The sequence below is a fragment of the Phaenicophaeus curvirostris genome, chromosome 4 (assembly GCF_032191515.1).
Source record: "Phaenicophaeus curvirostris isolate KB17595 chromosome 4, BPBGC_Pcur_1.0, whole genome shotgun sequence".
Classification (NCBI taxonomy): domain Eukaryota; kingdom Metazoa; phylum Chordata; class Aves; order Cuculiformes; family Cuculidae; genus Phaenicophaeus; species Phaenicophaeus curvirostris.
Window position 1 is genome coordinate 26,367,797 of NC_091395.1, and position 27,709 is coordinate 26,395,505.

The 27,709-nt window shown below is 40.6% G+C and overlaps 1 protein-coding gene across 1 annotated transcript; it reads right to left on the reverse strand.

The window, feature by feature from the left end:
* On the reverse strand, positions 1 to 27,709 carry MTTP (microsomal triglyceride transfer protein). Its single transcript, XM_069855558.1, has 18 exons — positions 27,533 to 27,709; positions 22,595 to 22,782; positions 21,871 to 22,014; positions 19,772 to 19,879; positions 18,916 to 19,032; positions 17,569 to 17,708; positions 16,586 to 16,736; positions 13,368 to 13,525; positions 12,312 to 12,480; positions 11,635 to 11,742; positions 10,495 to 10,707; positions 9,338 to 9,549; positions 8,610 to 8,707; positions 8,386 to 8,507; positions 7,364 to 7,591; positions 2,639 to 2,763; positions 2,145 to 2,315; positions 1 to 841 (listed from the first exon to the last, which is right to left on the reverse strand). The coding sequence occupies exons 1-18, from the start codon at positions 27,591 to 27,593 to the stop codon at positions 673 to 675; spliced, it is 2,682 nt and encodes an 893-aa protein (XP_069711659.1). The 5' UTR covers positions 27,594 to 27,709; the 3' UTR covers positions 1 to 672.

The following is a 27,709-nucleotide window of genomic DNA, read 5'->3' on the forward strand; positions in this document are numbered from 1 at the left end:
TCTGGAACTGTTACTCCACACTTTTTATCTATTATATTTAACTATAACAGCTAATAAAAAAAACCCCCAAAAGATAAATAATAATAATAATCAAGCTCTGACTGCTAAAAAAAGGGGGGAAAAACCTTAAAATCATGTGAAATAAAACCTGCTTTTTTGTAAACTGGCAATACTGAGTAAGCAGGAATTCATGGTCCCATTTAGATATAAATTGTACTTGAATATTTGAATAAGGATTGGTCATGGGCCTAAAACACCTATATATTTTAAAACATATTCATAAATAATCTTCTTTATACATCCTAATTGTTCTCTCTGCATGTTAAAAACATGGACCTCTGCATTCCCCAAGAAAGAAAAATGAGGGATTATTTTTGCTTTCAACACAAAAAAAGAAAAAATAAAGAACTAGCACCACCCTTAAGGGAGTGCATGGAATGCTATCAAACTGGTCTTTAGCCTTAGCATTTTGTTTACAAAAGTCTTAAATATAGGTTAATATGTAAACACTGTGCACGCACTGAGAGTTTGATCCTGGCCTGTTGAAATCAATGGCAAATTTCCCATTAACTGCAGTCGTTCAAGATCAAGCTCCAAGTTAGTACAGTACGTACAAGCCTAAGCTATTGAGGGAGACATGGAGTCAGGAAAGCAAAAGCTCGGGTGCACGTTTCAAAACCAGCTGCTGGAGGAATCAGACTTTGCGCCGAAAACCTTCCTGCACATGTTGGAGTTTTCTTGATGGAGAGGGTATTCATTACCTGCCAACAGTTCTGCTTTCCCTCTCCTTGCAGTGTACCTTCTGCCAGATGGTAGACTTTCATACTTTGTCACATAACGCCTGTAGAGACACAACATAGTGGTCTGGCATTAGCAAATTTCTGCAAAATCTGTGCCCTGTAGGTAAGGCTATTTATAAACACTTTATCTACAGACAAGATTGTACTTCCACAATGTGTAGGTACAGTCACAAAATGTTTTGGCATCTGCAGAATAACAGATACTGTTTTCTTAGGATTTCCTGGAGATCCTCAAGTTCTTTAGTTCCTCTGAAACTCACCATCCTTTGGATCACAAAAGCCAGGCTGGAAATCTGGCACAGGCTCTGCAAATGTCATCACCCTTAGGTCTTAGCAAATAGGGATTAGGAGGGAGTAGTAAATCTAGCGTCTCACATGGCAATGCAATTACTACTCTTTGGCTACTGTAGAGCATCTTTTTTACCTTACTGAGTAGTTGTTCAGCCTTCAGGAAAGTTAGTGTCCTAATAAAATACGATAGAACACAAGGGCTGCAAGAACTGAACACACCAGGTAATTGTGCCAACACTAGTAAACAGCAGATGATGAAGAAAACTTTCCACTTCTTCTAGTTTAAGGCTACGCACCTCCTCTCTCAACAGTGTAATAGAGAACTACAGCTGGCAAGGATGCAGGTCACCGTCAGAGTCCATTGTATGCAAGGGGACCAGTGTCCTGCCCTTTCAGTTGGTTTACTTAGAACCATAGAATCATAGAATTGTAGAATAGTTTGGGTTGGAAAGGACCTTAAAGATCATCCAGTTCCAACCCCTCTGCCACGGGCAGGGACACCTCCCACCCAACCAGACTGCCCAAGGCCCCATCCAACCTGGCCTTGAACACCTCCAGGGATGGGGCAGCCACAGCTTCCCTGGGCAACCTGTGCCAGGGCCTCACCACTTTCATGGTGAAGAAATTCCTCCTTATGTCTAGCCTAAATCTGCCCCTCTCCAGTTTATACCCCCAGTCCTGTCACTACAAGCTTTTGTAAACAGTCCTTCCCCAGGTTTCTTGTAGCTCTTTTCAGGGACTGGAAGGTTGCTATAAGATCTCCTCAGTGCCTTCTCTTCTCTACTTGCAAAAACAAACTAGAAACTCAGACTAACATGCATGTTCAGAGCAAGCTGTGGTCTTCAAAAAGGTCCTTTCTGAATCTCAGGGGCGAGGGACAGGGAAGAATGGGTTAGCAGAGAGTTTGGTGTGCACAAGAGCCTACATTGCACCTTATTGTATAAGGCTGAAATTTGGCCTCTGTTAATCTCTTGTGGCAGTGAGCACCAAAAGTTAGAGATTCAAGAGCTGGCTAGAAGGCCACTTCATAAGGTGTGTGCTCCTGTATCTTACCTGAATGGAGACTCGACTCTCTCCATCTGCATACAGACTAAGAATGGGTACTCTGAAAACTGCACCGTGGAGATGAAGTCTAACGTCGTTTCTACTTCCAAAGTGGTTTCTATACCAGTTTTTACAAAGAAGGAATCCACCTCGATGTTACCAACTGTAAACACAGCGACCCTGCAAGTAAGTTCTACCATTACAATTAATTCAAAACACATTAAGAAAGAAAAAAATAAATTGCAAGCAGTCCTATCATCCATACATAAAAGCTGCCCTCAAAGGAATCTGTTCTTCAGGTATAAATTCAGATGAGACCAGAGGGCACTGGTATTACTCAGGTGGAAAGGAAAAGAGAAGTACTAATATTCTCCCATGCATGTAACTTATTTAATTTCAACTCATTTGCAAGGTCTTTTATATTTAAATGCTTCTCCTTGAGACTATGGGGGCTCAGGAGTCTGAACTCTCTATAGCTACACTGCACAGTGGAAGCATCTCACCGGTTCTTGACGTTGGTTTTGGATTCCCTGTACCACAGGCTGAACTCCATCCCTCCTGAGATGTCAATGGCCAAGCCGCCCAGGAACTCCGTGCTGGCCCTCGGCCCAGACTGCAGCTGAATCTCCTAGAGTCATCAGAAACCACAGATACCCCCGTTACTGACTGCAGACCTCAGCGGTTTCCTTACTCACTTATGTACTCTGATCATGCCACTTATCACTTTGCAGGAACAAAAAGGAATAGAAGACATTTCTGAAAGGGTGGGCAGAACAACCCTGATGTACCTTATTTCCTAGAAATTTGGATGAGGCTAAGGCAAGGTATCTTGCATCCTTCCCTTCTTCTTTATGTGCCAGCTGGCACAATTTCTGCACGGAGTATCACTGTGAGGAGTATCATGGTGTCTGTCTCCAAGAGCTATCACACAAGCTTCTTGGAGGCTCCACTGGCAGTTCAGCTAAGGTAGATTAAATTCCTCACTGGAGATCCAGCAATGATGCAGTGCAGTGCGGCTTCTTCAGCATATCTGAAGGTAGATCCATACTGGTAGTATGATGCAAAATGCTGCAAGCAGTCGTGCAGTGGCTTCAAATGCACTGTATGGCAGGAATTATGTCTTCAGTGGCTGGGTGGCTCAGGTCATGGCAGTTCACTAGTTTTTAGTTTTGAAGCATAGCCAAGATGTTGAGGTTCACTCAGCTTGGCAATCTAACTCACTTTATATAGTTGTCATGCTTCCCTAAGAACTAGTGGATTAATTCAGTGTTTTAAAAGAACCATTAATTTGGGAAAAGTTTATTTTGATCATGTCTGTCGCATACAGGACACTTCCTCCTCTCTCCTAGGCAGTTTTCTCCCTCTCACGGTGTTTCTGTGCCTTCTCAGCACTTGTAATGCTGCAGGCCTTTGTAGGACATGAGAACACCCAATTTCCTCCCCCTTTTTGATGTCTAGGCAGCTTAAAAGTCTCTCTTGTCTTTTTAGCTATTCAGTAGCCCAGTGGTTCCAGCTAATGCTGTCCCAAGATTTAAGAAAGAAGCAAGCAGAGACAGTCTGGCTTCCAAATCCCTACAGGAGCCACATTTGCGGAGGTTTTTTATTCAGAGCATTAAAGTTTTCCTGCCATAATCAAGGACTTGGATAATTCTGGTGGCTGCATATGGTTACTTCACTTTTTAGGGTAAATAATCTCTGAAACAATCCTTTTGGCAGAACCAACTTGACAGTTGGCTGCTGGTGAGGTGTGCTTGAGATTTAATGTAAGAATGCAGTGGTCTGGCTGTGGCTTATAAACCCAGCACACCCCAGCAAGCATGGTCACGTTGTGCTCTGATTTCTTAGCGTCACCCAAGTAAAAATCATGGATTGGAATCCTGGTCTTTCTGAAATCAAAGGCAGATTTTCTGTTGACTGCAATGGGGCAAGTAATGCTTCCCTTGCCAGTCTGTTCAGGTGCGGAGATAAAACTTGTTTTACTTTATTTTACTTTGCTTTTAATTTGGACTGACTTGGTGGGTAGCTGTTAATGAGCGAGGAGTAACAGTATACATCCTGGCAAAGACATGTACACACAACCAGAAGAGCAGATATTTTTAGATGCATTGTCAAATTGCATCTAATATTAGACCAGGCTTGATTTGCAGTGGCTGTTTTTAAGGCTTTAAAGGCTATCTAGATTTAAGTCAGGTTTGTCACTGAAACCAGCAGAGAAGCTAAGGAGCGCTTGTTTTACTAGCTCATCTATTTCCTTATTTAGAGCTCAGTCTTGTCCTTCAGCTGGTGCATATCCAGTCCAGGATGATGGAAGGTGTAAATCACAGAGATTCAGCCCCCTCAAGAGCAGCGTTTTCCTTTCCCTTCCTATTTTAAGCTTTGTGTGTTACTTGTAGCGGAGAATGTGATCCAAAAGCTTAGAATTGGTAGTTTGTTACTGTTTAAAATGCTGAAACGTGCTGTGTTTCAATTAAAAAAAACCAGTTTGTTTACGTCCTGCACTGACTGCTACTGTAATGCAATGCAGGGACGGCTGAAACAGGCGCTTTGGGAACTGGCAATCTTCCACCGGGGTCTGGATTTCAAATAGTTTCTCTGACCTATTAATACAGTATTTAATTTCTCTGTGCTTTTGGCAGGTGTGTTGCCTAGGAGAAACATTAACACTACTGAACTTTAATGCAGGTGCCTTAGGAGTCTCAAACCCAGTTTTATGAGAGCTGTTTATTTTACAGAGAGAATTATAACTTCTAGATGGTTATTCTTAGCCCTCAATCAACATTGTGAGAACCGGTAATGGCTGTAAAACTCACTCTGGTTTCAGTTTGTGGAGTTAAGTGGGAATAGGTGTTACAGACAGTGGGCAGGAGTGTAAGCTTTAGAAGCATTGATTGCTTCACTATTAACATGGAAATCACCTCTTCAAAATATGCCTATTGTGATTACTGCAATTGTCAAATTAATGAAAGGAAGATATTTTCCAGGGGAAATACAACTCAGTGTTGGTCTTTCTGTGCAAAACGATCCTTATAAACAGCAACAGGGGAGCAGAACTTTTCTAATATTTAAAAATATTTTTTTCTCAAAATCAGGCTGCACCAATGCAAAAACTGTAACCTAAACAGCACGTAAGATCTTTTCTCACAATTCCATTGCCCTGTTTTTAAGTTCCAGTCTTGGATTCCAAACCATCCTTTTGATGTTTGATCTCAATTGTGCTGTCTCTAACTTATATTTGGTTTTCGCCCGCTCTGAAATCACACTGCAGACAGCTGTGGCAAACTGAGTTTTGTTATCATAGAATGGGCACTCTTTCCCATGCCTAGTTTTCTACTTTGAAAGAAGATAAATCCACATTTGGCTTGGCTCACTACAGTATGAATTTGTAAAGGGGCTTATGTTCTGGGCAAGGCCTGTCCATGCCAGCCAGGGAAAGTGGAGGTAGTACTCACCTATCAAGAAGCTAGATTAATTATGGCTTCTTGCATTGTTTTTGTCTCACACCATTCACATTTCCATTCTGGCAGTGTTTTCTGTTACAGTTATAATGACAGTTCAAGAACTTGACAGGGGAAAGCAATTCTAATGAAGGTTAACTAGGTTATGTCGAAGTGCCCAAATCATGTTAATGTTGACGTCGACCTGGAATGTAGCTGTAAAACCATTCTTAAAAATATGTGCTGTGTTTAAAATGCAGCTCAGCCTGAAGCTGTGTTCAACAGCATTTTAAACAACTTTTGCCTTTGTGAGGTCTGGAGATAAGACCAAGTGCCTTCTTGGCTGTGAACACATGCTTTCAGTTCTATCCCCTGCTTGAGTCCTGAAGAGCTTAGGCAGCAGCTGTGTTAGCAGCAACCCAAGAGAGAAAGCAGAGTGGGGCCTCATCTCATCTCATCTCATCTCAGTACTGCCCGGGCTTCCAGAGAGTCAGTGAACGACCAAAAATCTTACCCCCTGATGTTGTTAAAAATGGCATACAGACTCAGCCCCAGTGTGACCCAGACTTTTGTGAGGTTCTCCAAAGATGAGGAGTGGAGAATCTGCTGGCTGGCAGAGGTCTCAGGGCCACTAGCCAGCTGATTCAGGCAGGGTATGCATGGAGCCTGGTGCATGCACAGCAGTTGGAAATACTTAGTTCTGTAAACACTGTGCTCACGTGCTCAGGGCTGGACATCATTACCTTTCTCACCTCTGCAGTCTGTTTGTTAAATAGGTCATGGTAAAGTTTTTGCTCATAATCTGTGTGTGAACTGTAAAGCACAGTTGGAATGAGCTTTAGTTCTCCAATTTGTGCACCAAAAGGGAAGCCCTTTAGACGTGTAATACTGTTATAAAGGGGCTGAGCTGGGTTCAGGATGGGGACAGCTGTCATGGGCAGGGGATGCTTTTGTGTAATTTTGATCAGAGTGGATTTTCTCATCATCTGCTTTTGGCACTCTCTTTTGCCAAGGATTAAAGGGGAAGAGTAAAAAGTAAAGTTTGAGCCTGTAGATGTTTCATGAGCTGAGTGCTGCTGTTAAATTCAGAGGTTCTAAGGAAATCCCTGCTTGGGAAGAATAAAATTGTTAAACCAAATGCTGGCCCTGAATTTTCAGAGATGTCTAGATCTTTAGTCCTCCAGTAATACACTATCTATCAGGTTATATTTGTTTATGAGTCTATATTTAACCATAAAATTAACAGACTATTTTGGGGTGGCAGTTGCATAAAAAATGTGTAATGCTTATTTTAATTCCTATGATTTTTCCTAGCCATAAGCATTTGAAATTTGGACTGCTTAGCATTGTTGTTTGAAGTACCAGGGATTCATTCATTCAGTACCTGATAGTTATTGCCCAATTGGATGTAAGGTCTCTGGACAACTTAGGTGGTCACGTGGAACACTACTGTATTACCAGAAACTGTGGGAGGGGAAGCTATAGCTGACAGTAATATGAGTTGTCTACAGGAAACTCAGTTGGATTTGCTTCTATTCAGTATCATTTTCTTTTCTTGACTGATGTGTGTCCTCTCTCACCTTTGTTCTAGACTGCTTTTCATGTAATTTCATTCTGGTTTTTAATACCTATCACTTTCCTATTGGTCCTATAGTAAGAGAAGCCTATGTAACATTGATTAAGCTTATCAACGGTGAAAAGAAAGGAAATAAAATGTCCTACAATAACAATGTGGGAGAGGGAGCATCTGTGCTTAAGAGACAGAAAAAGAAGCAAACAGTTTCCTATTAGTACCTGTGAGTAATCTGTCAGGAGGATGAGTCCTCTCACCACGTTAATGGGATCTCCAGTTGCTGAGAACATTTTAGACATTAAATCACCGTACCCTTGGAAAAATGTAACTGGCCTGAGTTGGACATCAAACAGAATGGCTGACATGCCAGCAAAGGAGTCCAGGTTTTCCTCGCCTTCATCAGGAGTTGCAGCTATTATGGACTCTAGACCTTGAGCTTCAATTACCACCTAAAAAGCAACAGTGATACAGAATCAATGAAAAAATTCTGCCTGCCCCAGTTTGCCAGGAACCCTACATATTTCCTTGATGTCCAAGATCCTAACTCTAAATTATGTAGCTGTAGGTGAAAAGGTATGAGGTTAAGACTTAAGTGAAATAGGTAGAGCAGCTAGAAAAATGGAAAATAAAATAGTGCCATGGCATTTTTTTTTCCATTCAGCTGCAGGCAGAATTTGCCTTCATGCAGGCCATAATCCTGAGCCTACTTTTCTTTCAAACAAAATTTTCAATATTCATATTCATATCCATTTTCCACAGACATTTGGGAGGAAAACCCAAAGATGTTCCACTGCATGATTTTTTATCCTGCAGAAATTTAGGAGGACTATAATATTAAAGGTATTTGACAACATTAAAAAAAGTCCAAAACAGAGGAATTTTATTTAATTGATTTTGATTGATATTTCTGATCTACTCCTTTTATTTCCATTATACGTTATACCCAAAACACAGGACTTGATTTTACAAACTCACAAATCTTTTGCTGATTACAGCAGATAAACAGTATAAGCTTTAACCAGAGACAGAATTTGATACAAGATACAGAATAAAACACCTGTCTTCTGGTTAGGGCAGACATGTGCCTCGTTGGCTGTTGTGGGTTTCTTTTTCCTCTTCTACTGGCTTTTTCTCTACCCAGTGCAGCAAACATGATGGTCTTAAGCATTAGCTGAATTGATCTGGAAGCTATAAGGAGAGGACCACATAGTGGCTTATTTCTTAGGTACAGTGTGGAAGTTACCTGGCTGGCATGAAGTTCAGCACTTCTATCGAAAACATGGATGTTCAGGTTACTTCTCCTTAAAATGCCAGAGCCTGAATAGAGGATGTCAAGGCTGTATGTGGATGATACATCAGGACCACCTTAATAAAAAAAAGAAAGAAGGTACCTGTGACTAAACTAGAGGATTAATCAAATGTTTCAGAATACAAGCAGGGTTAAAAGGCAGTTTCATGGTTACATACGTGTAATATAGCCAGAGTAGGCAGAGGAAGAGCCCATCTTGGAGAAGCGATCATAGTTATGAGCCCACATGTCCTTTAAAACTTGTCGAACTGTTTTGCTGTGGTATTTCAAAACAAGCAAACAAACAAAAACATAGAGACATAAATGTTACCTTACCGAATGCATTACTGTTCTGTAGAGTATCAAATTTGAGAGAGGGTGAATTTCCCAGTAGGAAAGAGGGTCTTCAAAACTGCCACATTTTCCCACTAAAAATCTACCCCAACCTAGAGCCTCTTTTCCAGTTTCAGCTACTCCCTGCAGTCATAGGTAGAAAGGCAAGCAAAGGTCTTGCTTTAAGACTGTGTTGAGAAGAAGAGATATTTTGATGATCTTAATTATAGCGCTGTGATGTTTAATATTTTTCTGCTCACTGATTCCTAAAATATAAAAGCAAGGGCTCCACTGAGAGAATTAGGAACAAGAGATGACATTTCTTACAGTAATGCAAGTTAGATGCCTAATTCTTATTTGTACCTCTGAAGATGTCATGACCTAGTAAATGAATGGCATTGAAATGCAGGGATTTATTATGAAATATCAATAATTAAAAGTGACACAAATATCAAGTGTCCTTTTATATTCTCCTTAAATTTTACAGTACCAATTAATGAGAACCTATGTGTTCTTTCAGTTTCTGCAAAGGAGTAATGATGAACTGTATTTATTTATACTGAAATTAATGTACCTTGAAGGCATTTCAAAATGAAGTATATCTTGGATCATGGAAAGCATGTACTTGTTCATTTCCAGAGGCAGTTCACCGATGGAGAGCAGGATGTTTTTCACTTCCATGTAGGATGGGTTACTGTTTAAGATGATAGCAGCTGCAGTGGTTCGCACTGTCTTTTCATGGACTTTACGGTTCTGGTGGTATATCCTGTTCATTGTTTCCTTCACCTGGTCAGGAAACAGATTATCCAGTTAGTGCTCACACAAATGACTGGGTAAAGAACAGATTGGAATCTCATTTATAATATCAGTTTAAGCTAGCTCCATAGCTAGGGCTAACGCACAAGGACATATTTTCAGCACTCTGTTTTTCATGGTCCTTTTTGGAATGTACAGGACATGTATAGCTCACTGACCACACAGGCAAGTGGCGCATCTGTCATGTTCTCTCAGCCACAGCCCAAGCACAGCCTTCCACACTGATTTTCACAGCAGGGCTGTAAATAAGTAGGAGCACTAAGATCAAATATTGTGGTAGTGATAAGGTCAAGGGAGAAATTTCCTTGACTGTTAAGGGAATATGTTTTTCTTAAAAATTAATAATCTTTCAATTTTAATTTTCTGGATAGTGCTTGTGGTGGCCTCACATCCCAGAGAAGATTGTGACACATCTTTGTTACAAGTAAGTCCATGGAAAGCCATTCAGAATCACAGCATCACTTAGATTGGAAAATACCTTTAAGACCCTCAATTCCAACCCCTAACCCAGCTCTGCCAACCCACCACTAAACCATGTCCCTAAGCATAAGAAAGAACAGGGGTTACACAGGTACCCGTGCATTCCTAATGTCTCCCGCACATCACAGAGATGCAATGCTATTGTGAACGCAGCCCAGTTTTCCCTGCTGACTGCCTGCCACCCAACCTGCAATGGTTGTGAGTGACTCTGGAGCCAAAGGCTTACTAGCACTGACAGACTGGGAGCTGGGATTTGGCAAACAGGAACATATAGAGTTTTTCTGGCCAGAACTGAAGTGTGTATAATAACTTCCAGGAGAAAAAGACATATGGGGGGCATCTTTAAAAAGAGCAGGACCACCAAACAAACTCCGATAATTTATACTTTATGTTTAATACTGTCTCTGGCACTTCTTGGGCAGTAGAGTTTCTTACCTCTTTGGTGAGGAAAGAGGGATCGTATCTCTGTAAGGCAGTAGCAGCAACATTGCTGATGGGCCCCTCTTCTGACTCAGCATACTTCAGAAGCAGTGGAATTGCTTCTGGAAGGAGTGCATTCTTCAGTGCCAGCAGGTACATCCTCACGTTGTCATCTTTCTTAGCCTTCTCCAGTCTATTTAGAATCAGCCTTTTGGCTTCCACAACAGCCTAAAGAAAATCAACAGTATATTTAAAAGGCGATGATAAATCCACCTTTTCCCCTTGCAGAAACAGGAGAGGCAGGGCTGGGTTCTAGAACGTTTTTGTTTCAAAGCATCATTGTGTAGTGTTAGAAAAGGTGCAACTTGTAGACTTCCTTCAACCAAAGTGACTATAGCCACAGTGACTCCTAATCCATAGATTTATCACTTGCTGGCTGCTTCTGCCCCGATTCAGGGACTTAACAGGTTTTACTTGTGGGGCCAACATGTGCCCCCAGAAAAATACAAGGGAAGTGTTCTTTAGTGCTTTATAACATAATATTAGAAGGGTGCCTGGCAATAAGCAGGTGAAGGAAAAAGGGAATCCTAAAGGCCATTCAGGTGCTCTGTGTCTTTTCAGCAGTGTGCTGCCATCCCAAACAGCACAGACCCAGCAGGCTGCAGTGCCTTGTCTGATCATCCTCATCCTCTGTCACCAGCATCTACTCAGTCCAAGGACCAGTTGATGGCCTTGATCAATGAGTTTTCTTCACAGAGCTGAAATAACCTAAGGTTACTCCAAATATTAAATAAACCTTATATCCTCCAGGGTTTCTCTGAGGACATGCAAAGATTTTGGGCAACAAAGCACAAGTACTGCCACTGCTGACAGACTAGGCAGTGAGAAAAAGTTTTGTTAAACAAGGGCAAACAGGGAGAAATTCACAGAAATTCACAAGAAAGAAACCAAATTAAAGTCTAAAGCTGACTAAGTAGATGTCATTGTTTAAAAAAAATATCCTTTCACCATCAAACATAGGCATTTATGGGCTTATTTTAAAAGAGGAGGAAATATGCTGCACTTGTCTCTCATGCTCCTCCAGAAACATCAGCAGACATCATTCACATGTGTTGCAGACCAGAATTTGGCCAGCAGTGAACAGCAAATACTCACTGGAAGCTTGCAGCCTTCTCTGTCACACAGCTTTCTGATGAGCGCTCCCATGACAATAACAAGAGTTTCTCTGATTTCTTCATTTGCGATATCACCCTTGAACTTAGCCTGTTATGCAAAAGCAATGCTATTAGTTTCTCTGAATAAATACGATGAACCACAATTCATAGGGGGCTGAAGACCCTCCCTCATTCCCTCTGAACACTAGTGCAATGCACAGGCAGCGATGACCGCAATGGCCTGGGCTCAGGCTAAGCACAGCACTGCTCTGTTGTTCTACATTAAAACATTCTCCCCTTAAGTGACAAGCAGTGTCTCAATCAGTAGATTGATTTTGAAGGTATGTTGTTTTTTTTTTAAAAAAAAGGAATATTAAACGGTTACAGGACTCTAATAAACTTTTCCATCCTCAAATTATTTTGCTAACACTCAGAATGCTGCTTGTTTTCAAAGCACCAGATTTGGTATCATTTTGCAAAGTAAATAGACTTTCTGTCTGGACTTACAAATTTTGATTGTTTTCAGTCTATATACTACTGGCAGACTTAAAGGAAACCATGGAAGGGCTAAAGAAAGGAAAACTGGAAACAAGAGTTGTTTCTTATTCTCTTCCCCCTTGATAAGGGGGAGGCTGAAGAGTATTAAATCAGTTGTATTTGTTTTGTCCACTGACTTACAGTTAAAGATTTCAGAAGCATTTCACTGGGATGAGAAGCAAATCCACAGGCATACAGAAACCGCTCCTGCAGGATTGAAGTGCTTGCATCCTTAAAGTCAAGAAACTCCAGCACAGCCTCCAGCGATGCTGGAGTCTGAGCAGATGTTACAGCATCCACTACCTGTGGACTACAAAGAAGTGGAAATGAACATATCATTGTAATGAGCTAGAAAATACTGAAAAGACTTTGCTGCATAAAATTAAAGAAGTTAATGTGCTGAAAGATCTCTTCATTGCACAGAAGAGACAGGATTTTTGACTCTTGTTGGAAAAAACTCTGCCCCTGAATTCTTTCACCTCAAAATGGCAGATGAACTCCAGAAATGATCCATATCCACAAATAATATTTGAATTTATGCAAATATGGGACAAAAAAAGCATTGAAAAGACCCAGAACTATCCAGACTGTCTTGAAGTTCACAGGGCAAGATAGATAATGGAAAAAAATTGTTTTATTTCTCCATATACAATGGCAGCTAGAGAACAGACTTCTACACTACCCGAGTTACTCCCAGGTTTATCCCTATTGTTAACAACTGCTATAATTTGTTTGAAAGATCCTGACTGTGCAGTGGGACTCGGAAATGTCTTCCAACTCCTAAGTCTAGGTGCACATTCTGTTCACACCCAAACTCTAGTATTAGGACAATATCCGGGGGTGAAGTATCCACTTCTTTGCTGTATTGCCATTTGAAGGAAACAAATGCACAATTCAAGAACAAGTTATACAGCGTTTCAGGACAAGCAATTGGGTTGAGAACCCTTGAGTAAGCTACAAAGCATGTTTGCCTTACATTGTAGATACAAACTTGGTGGCGGAATAGTGTGCTGCAAATATATCACAAAATCAAACACAGCTTTTAAAAACATGTATCCTTTTTCTGTAGACAGTACTAAATACTGGTTTTGCATTGCTAGGACATCACCAGATGAACTGAATCTGTTTGCATGCCAGTTGCCCTTCAGCAATTTTAAGTAACTTAAATCTTTTGAAAGCTTGTTCATGGTGACTTACAGAAGTTCATTATTTTCACTTCTAATAACCTGCAGTATCTCCTCTTTTGTAGCTTTTCTGATGCTCTGAATGAAGGACACAAAGCTTCTTGCTGCTTCAGCTTTGGAAAGTTTTTCAGGATACATATGTTCTCTGATGGTCTGCCAGAGTTCAGAAAGCTGCAAAATAATTAACATTATGTCAAATCTCTCAGACTGTGGTTTCAGTTCTCAAAATCAGACTTACTAAATGCAGATAAGCGGAGCAGCTATTGCTTAAGTTAGTTTAAATCCAATAGAAAGCTGATCCTTTAGTTAAATATTATTTAATTAATAATATCCCAACAAAAATATGTTTGAAACCTTTTTACAGGTTTCTCTTTCTTCCAACACTATAGTATTTTTTAAATAATGTGCATTGCCTTAAATGCAATCTATTTAAGAACAGAATGTGAGTATTTATACTGTAATTGGAATAAGGTGAATTTTCTTGTCTTGCAAATTTAGTGTCCTTCCATATCCACTCCCATAAGAAACTAGTGTGGGTATTTCGACCTTTCCTCTCTCATTTGCCTTTGCCTCTGTTATCTCAAATTATCGAGAACATTCCTTGGTGAAAACCTCAGCTGTTCTTTGCAGCAACGTTTACTGCAGTTTTCCCAAGTGGGAAATAACACTAGCACCCATTTGACCTCTACTAAAATACTTCCCCTCTTCATGGGTTTTGTATTAGGCAATAACACTTGAACCTGCTGGCAAATAGAAGTATCATTCCGCAGTACAGAGTGTAACTTCCATCAACTGTAATAAACAATAATTAGGCAACAATGATTGAGACATAGGATATTTCCTGAGGATTAATGACCAGCTGGGAGGAGCTCGTGTTCTGTGGCACAGATGGGTCTGTTAACCTCAACTGGTGATTAGCGCTTAGCACCAAGGTCAGCGTGGCTATTACAAGCTGAAATTGGATAAATATGTGGGACACTTTCTATTCCCCCTGTTGAAGTTGCACCATAGCCTGGCAAAAAACCATCTAACCTCATTAATCCTGTATTTTCTCCTGTGCAGAAGCCCAGCTGTGTGAGCTGCTCTTAGTCAGCTTAACCCATACCCTAGAGAGGAGCAAGGTGGGAGATGTGAGCTGCAGCCATCTCAAGCCAAAGAGAGTGGAGACCAAGTCTTCCTCTTTGAGGAGGGGGTTTAACCATTCAACTGCTGCAAGGAGCAGCTGCTGTCTCCTGCAGTGACCATGACTTTAAAAAAACAGCATTCACAGCTGACTTTTGCAAGGGGCCTCGTTTGCCTTATGTGAATGTCAGGCAGTTTGGCTTGAATAAGGTTTCAGGCACAGATGCATGCACTTCCACATGGCAACTCAGCCAAGCTTGGACATGAATCTCTGATCTCTGACACAGAGATCAGACCAGAGGTCTTGTGGGCACTCTAGGAAAATTCAAGCCGAATCAAGAGGTCCTAAACTGAGCAGGAGCTGGTTTTGAATGTCAGTGCCTGACAACTGCCTTACCAACTCATGAAGGTTGGCTGCACAAGACGGAACAAACCTACCTCAACTTCAGAAGGGGCAAGCATCCGTTCCTGGAGGAACCATGAGCATAAAAATAAATGTAAAAAACATGGGATCTTCTGAAAAGAGTATGTTTTATCGTGCCTAAACACAGAAATTTAGGCTTAAATTTGAATGTAAATATTGACCATAACCTCACAGAAGCTAGTGCTACCATTTGTAAAGTGGGGATAGTAACAGTTATTTTACCTAATTCATAAAGATAGAGATAAGACTTGTTATGTTTTTAAAAGGGTTTTGAAAACACAAAACTATAGGGTATGCTATGTCAGCATGGCACTAATGTATACTATGACATATAAGTACCAAATGTTATGTTGCTGCTTTGGATACAGTGTTCTGTTTATAGATTCCATCTTTTCATAGCAGTTACTGTAAAATACAGTGAGAAATCAGGACTTCATTCTCATCGTGCCATTAGGTTTATAATGACATAGTTCAGTCCCCAGACAGTGCTCTGGAATTATACCCTCTGTTCGCTATCCGGGTGTGGAAATTATCTCTGTAACTATTATGAAAAACTCAGTTCCAAGGGACAAATTGGTCAGCACAAACCATGATGGGCAGAGTCAGGGAGAAAGCACCTGTCTCTCCTCTCTTTAAGATCCCTTGATGTTCCCTGCTCTGAACTGCTCCAGCATGCATGCAGCATCATTCCTATTTCATTTAACCCAACATATTTTTTCACCTTCTCTGCAGCTCAACAAGCATTAGACAGGACAAATTATTACAGCACAATGCTACTTCCAAACAACTAGCACAAGTTCCAATATAATAAAAGTATTTCTGCCCATAAGGATTATCTCTGGAGGATTAAAATTAGGTGAGCTGAGTAGAAGCCTTATCTTGCTTGCAAACACTGACTGTGAATAATAATCTTTAAATTAAAGTTCCATTCGCTGCTGAATTCATTCTGCAATGGTAGTGGCATTAAAACTGTTTGCTAACAATCAGTGTAGCAATTTATATTAGTTCATGATGTTTAGCACCAATAAAATGAAAGATTATGCATTTACAGCATCAAGCTCTTAGCCAATTCATATATCTTAATTATAAAAAACCAAGATACTACTTTTTTTCCACAGGAAGAATGAGAACAGTATTGGACTTGCCAAGAATCTTAAAGCCCCATTTTATGCTTATAAAATACCTATAAGGTCTTTTAAATAAAAGATTTCCTTCAAGGTCAGGCAGTAAGAAGAAGCTGGATGTACTATCAACAAATGCTTAAAGAATGGCTAACTATGTTTAATTTCTAGTAGTTCAGCTCCTACATGACAGGATTGTTTGTAAAAAAATGGACAACCATCTTAACAGTAGTTTCCCACTCCATTACTCAGAGGAAATAAGCTTCTACCAACTCAAAGTTGCCAAAGATTAGATAGAACTATGGGATATTGTATTTTCTAGTGGTCTTGAGAAACTCTGCATTCAATCTTTGAAACAGAGCAAAGGGTTGATACTTTTAAAGGTAAATATTAAAACACCCTTGTGTGGCAAAGCACGATTGCACCACTACCATGCTCCCCACTCCAGGGTATGTTTTATATAGCTATGTTAGACCTCTACTAGTGGGCTACTTGGACAGAAACGTCAAACCTGTTCTGCTCAGCTAACCAACCTGGCATCCAAATGAGCCTGTGTTTACTTACTGAAGGACACTTTTTGCATTCAGATTTGACTGGCTCTGCTACTAGTGGTAGAACAACATAACTGGAGTCCAAGGTCTTGATAACACTGGCGACTTGCTTCCCAGCAATCAGTCCAGGGCCAGCTTGTATTGACTTCAGTTCCAGTCTCTGCCTGTGTATCCATACAGTGAAGACATTGTTAGAGCTCAACTGTTAGAGCAGAAATGCAGAAATCATGGCAAGACATGGCAAGGTGAAAAAACAAAACAGACCCTCCAGAGATCAAAAATATATAACATTGACTTATCAAAGTCTTATTTTAAAATGTTCAGAATGGCAAGACTATGGCTTTTTTTAAGGTAACAGAAGTGTCTGATACCAGCAGAATTACTGCTAGAGGTATATGGCATAAAATACCTAAATAATAGCCTTGCCAAAGTATGGATTTATAGTACACGGTAAACAACTTTCAGTAAACATATATTCTGACATATTTCCTGTATTAGTTAATGAGAAGATCTGGAAACACAGATTTCAAATGCACATTTTTTAAATATCATAAATCTAAGGAGATGCCTGAATCAGTCTCTTGTATAATTATTTCCAAAGTTGCAGTGTTTCAGAATCTAGAGCCTAACACAGATCTAGGTTCCTCTGCTGCTTCCTTTGTATGCAGCAGATTTTTTGTTCTGTGCTTCTGAACCTTCACATACTAGAAATGGAGATCCACTGGAAGTATTTCTTAAGAACTAAGAGGACACATAAACAGAACAAATACCTAAAATGTTTCTAACAGTTCCAGCTGTTTTCATTTAATTTGTATGTAGTATGGCAGAGCCTTTAATCAAAGTTGGACTATGTACCATATGGATACAAAAGAAACCTAAACCCCTTACCTGAAGAGTTTACAGACTTATATCTTGATGCTATAAGACATGCACATATAACCTGCCTTGAACCAGTAGTTCTGCTATCATCAGTGACAGCCAAATTGCCCAACTTACTTTGAAACTATTTTGGCACCTGTTTTTCGTCGGAAATTCAGAAGGAAAACATAATTTTCTTCTGCCTTAATGGATTTAATGAAACCATCTTCCAGCACATAAATTGTGGCAGATGTGGCTTTTGAACTGACATCTAAAATCTGCAAATAAATAAAAAATGTAAACAAAACGCTGATCAATAAACAACAGAATAGGAAAAGAGCTCTCATTTCCAAATCAGGGCGAAACTCATAATGAAAGAGAGTCAAATGAGGAAGGTGCATGTGGGTTGACAACATCTCAAGCTAGGCCTGTAAACCAGGCTTTCAAGAATTCTTTTCGAGACAAGAAGCCACTCACTTCTGCATGATGTGTTTCAAATTCAATAAGTACCAGGGAAAAAAGGAGGGAGAGGGGATAATAAATTATGGAGCAGGCTGCAACTGAGAAAATGTCTCGTACTACACGTAGTTAAAATACATTTTAAATAAAATCAGAAGCTTTTCCAGGGAACTGTCTTGTAAATGAGATTGACCTTGTCATACCTGGAAGGCAGAACCAGCCACCGTGCTTGATCTGTTTGTAAACAAGATGAAATCTTTGCGGCAAGTGTGAAAATCAGGAATTCAGTCATAGTGTTAAGGCATTTTATTAACAAAGCATGTGCTATCTTTGTATTTCTCTGAGCTAAGAAAGGTCAGTTGCAGACATGGAAAATCCCAATGCCTTAAGCATGTGTCCAGCCTGCTTTCAGTAGTAACCACTTAGAAAGGCATTCACTAGTAGTGGAGGACCATTAAAGCCATATAGTAGGGCTTCAGTTATCTCTACAGCCCATCTCCTACATCACACGTTCGTGTTAGGGAAGCCTTTGACCTTCCAGGCAAGCCTGGCCAGGCTCCTTTCAGGAGTCAGTATGTTGTCTGGCTTTTACTGTGTACACTAAATGCTGTGACTGAGCAGCTGGGTAAAAGGTTACAGTTGTCACTATGACTGTGACTGTATCTAGTGTTTACCTCCAAAGAAAAAAAAGTTTCGCATGGATTAAAACTTCCGTACAACCAGGACAAAACTGCTGTAAATCTGCATAGAGACTAAAACATGTGATGGACGAGATCCAAAAATTATGCTAATTGGTGTGCTGTACTCAGCGTCATCAGAGCCAAGGTGGTTTACGGAAGAGGAGAATCCATTCCCCGTTCTCCCCATGGGTACTACATAGGAAATTTGTCCTGGAATGTTACAAAACGGACATGTAAAATTTGCTTTTCATAATGCAAGAAAGGACTTTTGAGGAAATAAGTAACGGCTACTAAGAATATATTTTAAATAGGCAGAATGGATTTTACTTTGTTAAAGAAATCATACCTGGTTGTGGCTGGTAAATCCTTGGTTTTCTAATTCACAGGAGTCTAGGGCTTTTACTTTAGTCACTTGATCTTGCCGCACATGGTAAGTAGTATTGCATTTCCCAGAAATATCCACCTTGAAAAATAAGAGTTAGATTAGGACAATTTCTTGAATTTATCTTTGGCATCCCAGAACACTTTCCAAACACAAGCTATTTTCTCCACTGTTGGAATCCTGTACCTGAGATGCCGCACTCTTTGGGTGTATTTACCAGTTTTGACGGTATCAGTGTTTCTAACTACTTGCTTTGTACGGGCAGGGGTGCTATTCATTAGATGGTAGAAAGTAACGATGTTTGTTTAAACAAAAGATTTCAGAAACGTTTCACGGTTAACATTATATTCACTAATTTGAGTTGAATTCCACCTTTGCTTGCATAGACATATGCAGAATTTCAACAACGTAATGCAGGTTAAATGGACGCAGCTAAACAACTGCTAGCTTTGTGTGAATACTCTGATTTTAAATAGTCTAATCCATTTAATTGCTCTCATCTGACTTCAAACATCAGTATAATCTCTTCTATAGTGACCTGGTTTAAGTTAGTTTATTACCAACTTTTGCTAAACTGAAAAAGGCATTTTAAATCAAACGGATTTCACCAACTCCTTCCTACCAATTCAACTTAACTTGTGTTACCAAATATTCAGAAGACCATCTTTACATCCCCAACCTCAAATGCAATCAAAGGGCTAATTTCTGTCACAGTTCATTCCTTCTGAAGTCAGCAGTAGACACAGGTTTGCCTTTCAGAGCAGACCATGTTCTGCCTCTTTCTCTGATGATGATTATCTCACCAGATATAGCATCATACCTCACGGACAGCACCAGAGTGCAGCTGTAGCTGGAAGAGGCTAGCCAGACCTCTCTTAATATTTTGAGTAAAAACAGGCTCGTTTTGATATGAGTAGAAGTTTTTGACCTGTAGGAATAAAAAACAAGTATATAACAAATCTGGTTAAATGAGAAAGGAATAGTGAGGATCCTCTCTAGAAAATACTCCCTTCATTTTTTTTCTGATTGGGAAGCTGAATTTGGGCCTTTTGCCCATATTCAAGCAAACTCCAGGGGCTGCAGGGCCTGACCATAACAGTACAAACATGTTTGGGGCTTCACCTCTACCTAAGTATAGTTTCAGTGCAGTGAGCATCTTTCTTTCCTCCTGTAAATTAGAGAGAATTTAGAAGGGAAGTAGGAAACTTTACATGATTTCACTAGTGGCTAATTTTTTCTGCATAATCCTCAGATAATTCCTCCCCATAGGGGCAAAATATCTGTTGTACTTTAATCACAGGTTACAAAAACCTAGAATGAATCACAGATAAATTAGAATGACTTAAATGACGTGTCAAACACATCACAACCTTTGCACTTCATGGATCAACTGTCGTGCTTAAGCCTCTCCTCTGGTAACAAGACTTTGCACCTCCACTTTGCATTCAAGGTGCTTTAAAAGTGCATCCCTTTTTCCGAAACTGTAAGTACAATCAGTGTATTATCTCAGGGCAACCCTGGAAAGTGAAATGGGTGTGCCAGGGATGAAAGTATCACACCACAGAGAAATCATAAACGGAGTGTACAGACCCTATTACCTGAGAAAAAGCCCAGGTTTTTAATACTACATCTGAATTCTAGCATGTGAATTTCTTAATGTATTAGAAGGAGATGTATTTTGACTGTGTTCTTCTGGTACCTCTGCCCTCATTTAGGGATGTGTACAGCTGGGAGTCAGTGCTGCTCTGTTTCTTTTTATGTTGTGTAAAACTGATGACAAGGCTGAGTCTGAAAGTTACCGAGCAGGCCTGATAGCAGCTGCAATTCATTAGGCTGAGCTGGCGGCCAGGGTATGTGCTCAGTGCCTATTTACAGCAGGAGGTAAAGATCCTGCTGGGATAGGGTATCACAGCCCCCACACTGCTCTGCAGAAGAGAAAAGGGAGTGTGACCTTCAACCTTCCCCCTTTTTCACTGCCTCTCTGCCCACGCCCCACCTGCCCATTTGCTCGGGCTGTGGAGTCTCTTGGCCTAATGCTCCATCCACAAGTAATGGGAGTGTGAAGAAGCATGGAGGGGAGGTGGGAGCTGCCATGGCTCAAGTCTTGCTGCTCCCTGGACAGGGTAGTATGCTGAGTGCAAGGGTTCAAGTCAGCAGCTCCCTGGGGAAAAAGAGGAGGAGATAGATTTACTTGATTCCTTTCCTGAGCAAGCCTGGAACTCTGAGATCTGTGGGTTAGACATGGGTGCTCCTACGGTGGGACAGTGCTTCATTTACTCTCTCAGGGAAAGCTGTAAAACCCAGGCTCACACCAAGATACACCTCCTCGCTGTTCCTTCTCTTCTGATTTTTAGAGACAGTTCCCAGGAGAGGAGTACATGAAAGGCTGTTTGCTATCAAGTTCACTAACTTGGGACCCCTGAAACTGCTAGCAACACTGAAGTAAATAAGCAAGCCAGAGAGGCGGGGAAAAGAGTCATGCTAAAGCATTTGCTAAGGGCTTAAAGTGATTAACATTGTTCTACGCAGACTCAGCATAACCTCCCTCATGACAGACTGTATCTCCTTTTCTACCTTCAGGCCTTAAATAAAATCCTGGCCTCACTGAAGTCAACAGAACAAATCTTACACCACAATTGTGCATATATCTGCATGTGTACCCACATATTTGTGGCTGGTCTGCTGTTTACTCCGATGCTGTATGATGTTCTCAATGCACAAGAGTCTTGGCCTGGAAGGGCCCCTTGTGCGGGAAAATTACAATCTGTTCTAAACTATTGTGCCTTGTATAGAAAGATAGGACATGATGTCATATTAAGAACTCTGAAAGTATAGTGAATTGGTAAATTCTCTAAGCCTGTAAGAAAAGTGTTGTACTAGATTTCCTCAGGGATTGAATTTTAAAAAATGGGGTCTTACTTTTCCACGGACTAACTCAAGAACTATTGGCCTCTGTAAAGCTTTCAGATATTCTTTCCCAATGATCTTCTCTGTGCTTTTTCCTTTGAAGATGTTTTTAGCAGCTGGCCGTTCATTCACATTTTCAACTTGAACGTCTCTTATCTAGTAAAGTAAAAACAGAGAAAATTCATATAGAGAGCAGTTTAGCATTGGTCTAGAGTAGGCTGGATAGACTAAATCATCTAATATATCTTTTTTATTTCTTCATTTTCTGTTCTGATCATTAATCTCTCATCATTACTGTGTCTGTTTTCAAAAGAAACCAGCATGCACCACAGGTGACATAAGTGGCAGAAAAGCTCACCACAAAGCTAAGTAGCAAACCCAGTTTGTATTTAGCAAATGTCATGATTTGCAGCTAGAATAGAGGACTTCAGAAAATCTATTGCCCCTCAGGCAGCTGCATGCACACCAGTTGTCTGAAGCTATAGTATCTTTGTGAAGCAATTTTGAAATATAGGAGATACTCTCTAGTTCTGGCTTATAATGTTAGATATATTCTTGGGAAGTCCTATTCTGTAGGAATCAACTTTTCAAAGAAGCTGATTTTAGTGGATGAGATTAGAGAAGAATAGAAGTTTCAGTTAATCTTCTGAAAACAAGCTCTTCAAGATTAAATTAGCAGTTAGATGAATGCAGAAATGATTGGACATGTTTTAAGTTGTCTGATAACATTGATTACCGTAATTTTGATCAACTGGTCATCATCGTTGTCAGGATTTCTCCACAAGAGGTTCACATCCACACCAGAAGAAATCCGATAGCCTGCGCTTTTCTGCAGTGATGCTTTCACCTGATCAACATACACTTCAGTGGAATACGCAAATTTATATAGCTTGTCATTATTTAAGCTTGGTCCAGTAGTGTGCCCTGTTTCGAAAGAAAAAAAAAAACGCTTTAAAATTGACTAACTCACATAATCTGTTATTTTCTTTAAAAAACACCTTTATAAAAATTAAAATTTAATTGCCACAAAAGATCTAAGGGACTGATCCTGCTATCTTTGATTACAGAGGCTGTCCACTGGAGCAGATGGGATTTGTTTGTAATTAATTGATACTAATATCAGATATTTTGGACAAATATCTCCACAAAATCCTTTGCTCTAGCTCTACACTTAAAGAAATAAAAGACAGTCAAATTCTTTACTTGGAAGGTTAGTGTTAGAAGTGATTTCAAAATTATTTGCAACTCAAAATGCTGTAATTAATCATGCAATTTGTGTGCTTAGTAATCTGAAAAGCACTGATGAAATTCGTTGGAGCCCACAGAAATTGACCTCTGCATCTCTTGTACATTTATTGGCAATCATTGCATTGAGAGCTTTGCCCGGGGTGACCTGAATGTAATAAAGACATAGGGAAAATAGTTTTTAGTTTCAATAATTAAGCCCTTGTTCTTTAAACTAAATAATTGTCCCCATAGCTGTGCCTCGGCTGTTAATCAATATATTTTAAGTGACAAAAAAGCCAAACTCTAGCATAAATGCAGCTCTCATACCTACTTCATGGTGTCATTTCCATCTGCATAAACACCTCAGTTGCACTCTTGTTAGTGTAAATAAAATCTGTAGTACACAAATGACTTGATTTTTCCTTTATAAAACTACTTACTACCACATCCTTTCCTATCTGCCCATTCTCTTCTCTAATGCATAGCCATGTGGGGAATGTGTGGCATTAGTGTCACAACTCTCTACCCAACTTCAGACACAGGAATTAAGACTATGCCCCTAAAATGTGTGGCCAAGGAAAATCAGTTTCTTCTTGAATACCCTTTGACTATTTTATCACAAAGGGTACACATAATTTTCACTACTCCTCTGGTGTAGATGGCTACAAAGGTCTCTTCCAGACAAGAAAAACTGATGAAATCAGTTTGTAGAGAGAAGAGAAGGGAGGAGAAGCTGACTGCACATAAACTGCCGTTACCTCTGCAAAGTAAATACACATACAGTGACCTTAGGGGCTACCTGTAAGCAGAATGGCACTAGCCTCTTGGACCTGAACGCTGCACCACTAAATCCACTGGGATTTCTTCATGGAGTTCTGGAGGTGCAAAGCAGAAACAAAAACTTCACAACAGACCTAATCTAAGAAAAGCAAAGTTCTGTCCTCAGAGAGATGCATCTCAGTCTTATGACAAGGGTGGGGCTAAGAAGAAAAATCTATCAAAACATCTCAGACAAATTCTTAGGCTTGCATTAATGTCATCAGTGTGTTTGAAGTCCCTTGCAGAGAATCAATAGGCTATCTTGGTTTACGTCATGTACCTCAGTGTTTTATTTGAATCTGCTAAATAAATTCCAAATCACTGCACTGGTAAAAAGGAAACCCAAGGTATTTTCTTATTTCACTCTCAGATTTTAAATCCCAGTTAGGTAGGTGCACAGTGTAGTTCCAACACAGCTGTACAGATATATTCTGCAGTGCCTGAAGAGTCCAAAAATCCCTTTTTTAAGCTTTTGCTCACTTGCTTCCCCTGTTCACTCAGATGTCATAGCAGTAGGCTAAGGTCAGCTTCAAAGAATCTTCCCCTGAGGAAAACGGTGACTCCACCAAGTTTGGTCTGCAAGTTAAATAAATTGGCAAAATTACACAGAACTAAACTGACCGACACTTTATGCCAGCTGGAAATGTGGTGCAAAAAGTTTGGTAATCCCAGAGGGCCAGTCTGTTTGCATGTGAGAGCTTGAAGCTCTGACTAATGATTTTTTTTTTACCAGGAATATGAAGTATTAATTTTGGTACAGCAAGGCTCTTCTGGTTTTGCATGTCTTGTGTGACTGCTTGAAAAACAAAGTCACCAAGAAGCATACGACTCTTCCTTCAAGCTTACTGCGAACTTTCTAGCCACTTCCCCAATTCTCCTCACTCCTATTAGCTTTGAAGGTACATTGCCCTTGGGAGCAGAGGGTACTCAGTGCCTGCTCAGAGATGTCTGTTCCTTTCAGGGACACCTCTGGTTCCCTGCAGTACCTCAGAGTTGGTTGCTTCTTAGTTAAAATGTCCTTCATTTGCAGTAGAAATGGCAGTCCTATTGATTTAGCATCATCTGAGATTTTAGGAATGCCACCTGCTAAGTGGGTGGCACCCGCTTCTTAACATAGAAGGTGACACAGTCCCACCTAAAGATAAAAGGTGAGGGAAAAGCACAACCAGGAAAAATTATTTAGGTGCTGAGAAACATGTGATTGTTACTTAAGGTGGATGTTTATAGTTTTGCTCCCTCTCTCTTTTCGGTTAAATGCACCTTTCACCTATCCTTTTCATTTTCCCACAGTTCAACCCACAGATCTCCTTTTCCTTTTGCAAGAGTTCCTTCCCTTTTAACATTTTTCCCTCCCTTTTAACATTTGCTAGTCCGCACATACAAAAGAGCTGTTCCCTCCTGAAGGAAAGAGGTGAGCCAATGGTGCAGAAGCTTCTTGAAAATGTCATGGAAGAGATGAGTAAGTGGAAAGTATTTCTGGGAGCTAGAGGAATATTAGGTTCTGAAAGCTTTCACCATTTCATATGTGGAAAACACTGCAAGAGCTAGGGCAAAAAATTACTTTAGTTGCAAGGCTTGTGTCGCTGTTGCAAAAGGGTGAGCCAGCAGTAGATCATAATAAGAGGAGCAGCAGGGATGAGGCACTGTTGAAGACAGTCCCAAAGAGTTAGCACATACCCCAGTGGAAATGGGGAAGCCAAGAGAGACGATTAAACAGTGTGGTTGGTTTGAGAGGCAAGAAGAATATTGGTAGCTGAGGTACAGAAATACTATGTCACTGCCCAGTATCAGTATGCAAAACAGTGGACCTAAATTGTCATGCCACCTTTCATGAAGAAAACACCAATACTATTTAAAAATAATACCTTTCTGTTAGAAACTTCTCTTAACACCACCACCCCTGCTTTTAGAAGCTCTTTCCTTTGTATTCAGAGCACAGCACTGGTATTCTTGTTGCCGATATAGCCATTGCCTTCTCAGCTGATGGCGAATGTCCCACTGACTGATAAGGGGGAAAAGATGGACATAGACTGCTATCAGCCCTGTGCTCTTGGGGTCAGAAGTGCCTGCTTTCAAGGTGGAGTGCATAACACATAGTTTGACTGGTAATGTTAAGTGTCTGTCATTAAGGGTAATATGCCAAGTCTATAATTAAATCATGATACTGTATAATACAGAAGGTTACACTGCCTGAGTAGAGACAGCTGTCAAGTCCTGTGCCTTTTATTAATACATATGGCATGCACAGTATGTGTGTCTCTAACTAATTGCTGGCTCTACCTTCATAAATTATATTTGCCACTGTTTCTGATACCGGATAGCTTTAAAAAGCAAAACCCATCTGCTTCTTTGAAAATGTTTTTCAAGTGAAACTGCAGGAGGAAGCTTTCACGTCTGCTGACCTATCTGACTTAAAATAAAAGAATATTCCTTCAATATTTCTAAAGGCAACATGGCCTGGTGGAGAAGTAAAACAGTCATCCTAATCCCAGCTCTGTCACTGAGGCACTAAGTGGCCTTTGGGCCAGTAATTTAGCTCGTAATCTCTCTGCACAAGAGAGAGATGAGACCTAGCAGAGCTGAAGGGAGGACTAATTAATGAGAAAACGCTTGCTCAGTACTCTGGGGATGTAAAGTGACAAGCAAATGTTACTTCAAGAAGGAGCTTTGCTTAATTGATATTAAGGGGAAGCTGGAAAAAGCAGAAACCAGAAATGTGGCACATCGGTATCTAGCCATAAATGTTATTTGGCAGTTTCATTAAATACTCTCATGGTTAGAGGAACTGCCTGCAAACTCCTCTGCTTTATAACTCCTGTCATAAGGGCCTATGGAGGTAGGGAGGAAGACGGCTGCTCTGTGCTTACACGGTGACAGTGTCCTGGATCCCCCACAGGGAGCAGGAGGAGGCACCTATGAGAGATCTTCAACAGCCTTTTTAAGTTTAACCTAGGAAGGCATGCCCTCTCTGCTCCTCATCATGATGAGGACACCCTTGTTAAACTAAAAACTAGGTGTCAGCTCATGTTTTTTAAGGTTGCTTAAAGTTAACGCCAGGTTTTCCATGAAGTGCCACCACTAAAGACATCTTTCCTTGCTTCATACGCTGGCACTGCTGAAGCAAGCAATCTCCAGATTTCAGATCCTTGGCCTTTGTCAGGACACCTGAGTGAGACCCTGCTCCCAGGGCTTGTGCAGACATCCTGGTTTTCATGATTTATTGTAGAGCAAGTTCCTCATGAAATTAATGGGATGCTTATTACGGATCTCAGTGGTAGCTGAGTCTACTCAGAAGCTGAAATCTGGAGAGCCCTGAGCCCTTCCTGACTCTGCTCCACCAGAGCACTTCCGTGTGTTTAACTTTTGAGCAAGTGAATAGTCCCTTTCAAGTCGGTGCCCCCACAGCATGTCCTGACTAAGCAAGGTCAAGATCCCCAGTCTCTGTTCCAAACATTGTCTGTTCCACCCCTCTGCTGACACGAGTCTTTGCGATCACTAACTGCATTTTGCATTACACAAGGACAGACCAGTAAAGATGATCAGGTTTTTATGCAAAACAGATCTGCATACGTACTCTGGCTACACCTTTGCTGAGCCAAAAGCTGAGCAAAGCCCAACACAGACCTACCTCTAACAGAAGCTGAGTAGGTGGAAATGATGCAGAGGAACAGCACAGTAAGAAGAATCATGGTAGAGTCCCCCGAGCCCCTGACTGCAGCATGAAGTGTGAGAGCCTCCAAGGAGTGAGCTGCTGAGAGTGGAGCAGCACTTGCAGAGAGAGCTGCTGGGTCGGCCACACTGTTTA

What these genes read in the sequence shown, in the direction of transcription:
- MTTP (XM_069855558.1), bottom strand. Translation starts at nt 27,593, where the DNA reads ATGATTCTTCTTACTGTGCTGTTCCTCTGCATCATTTCCACCTACTCA. An exon ending in ACTCTGGTGCTGTCCGTGAG is followed by an intron (nt 19,033 to 19,771) that starts GTATGATGCTAT and finishes TTATTTTTCAAG; the next exon opens with GTGGATATTTCTGGGAAATG. An exon ending in CCTCTTTCCTCACCAAAGAG is followed by an intron (nt 9,550 to 10,494) that starts GTAAGAAACTCT and finishes TTTCCTGACCAG; the next exon opens with GTGAAGGAAACAATGAACAG.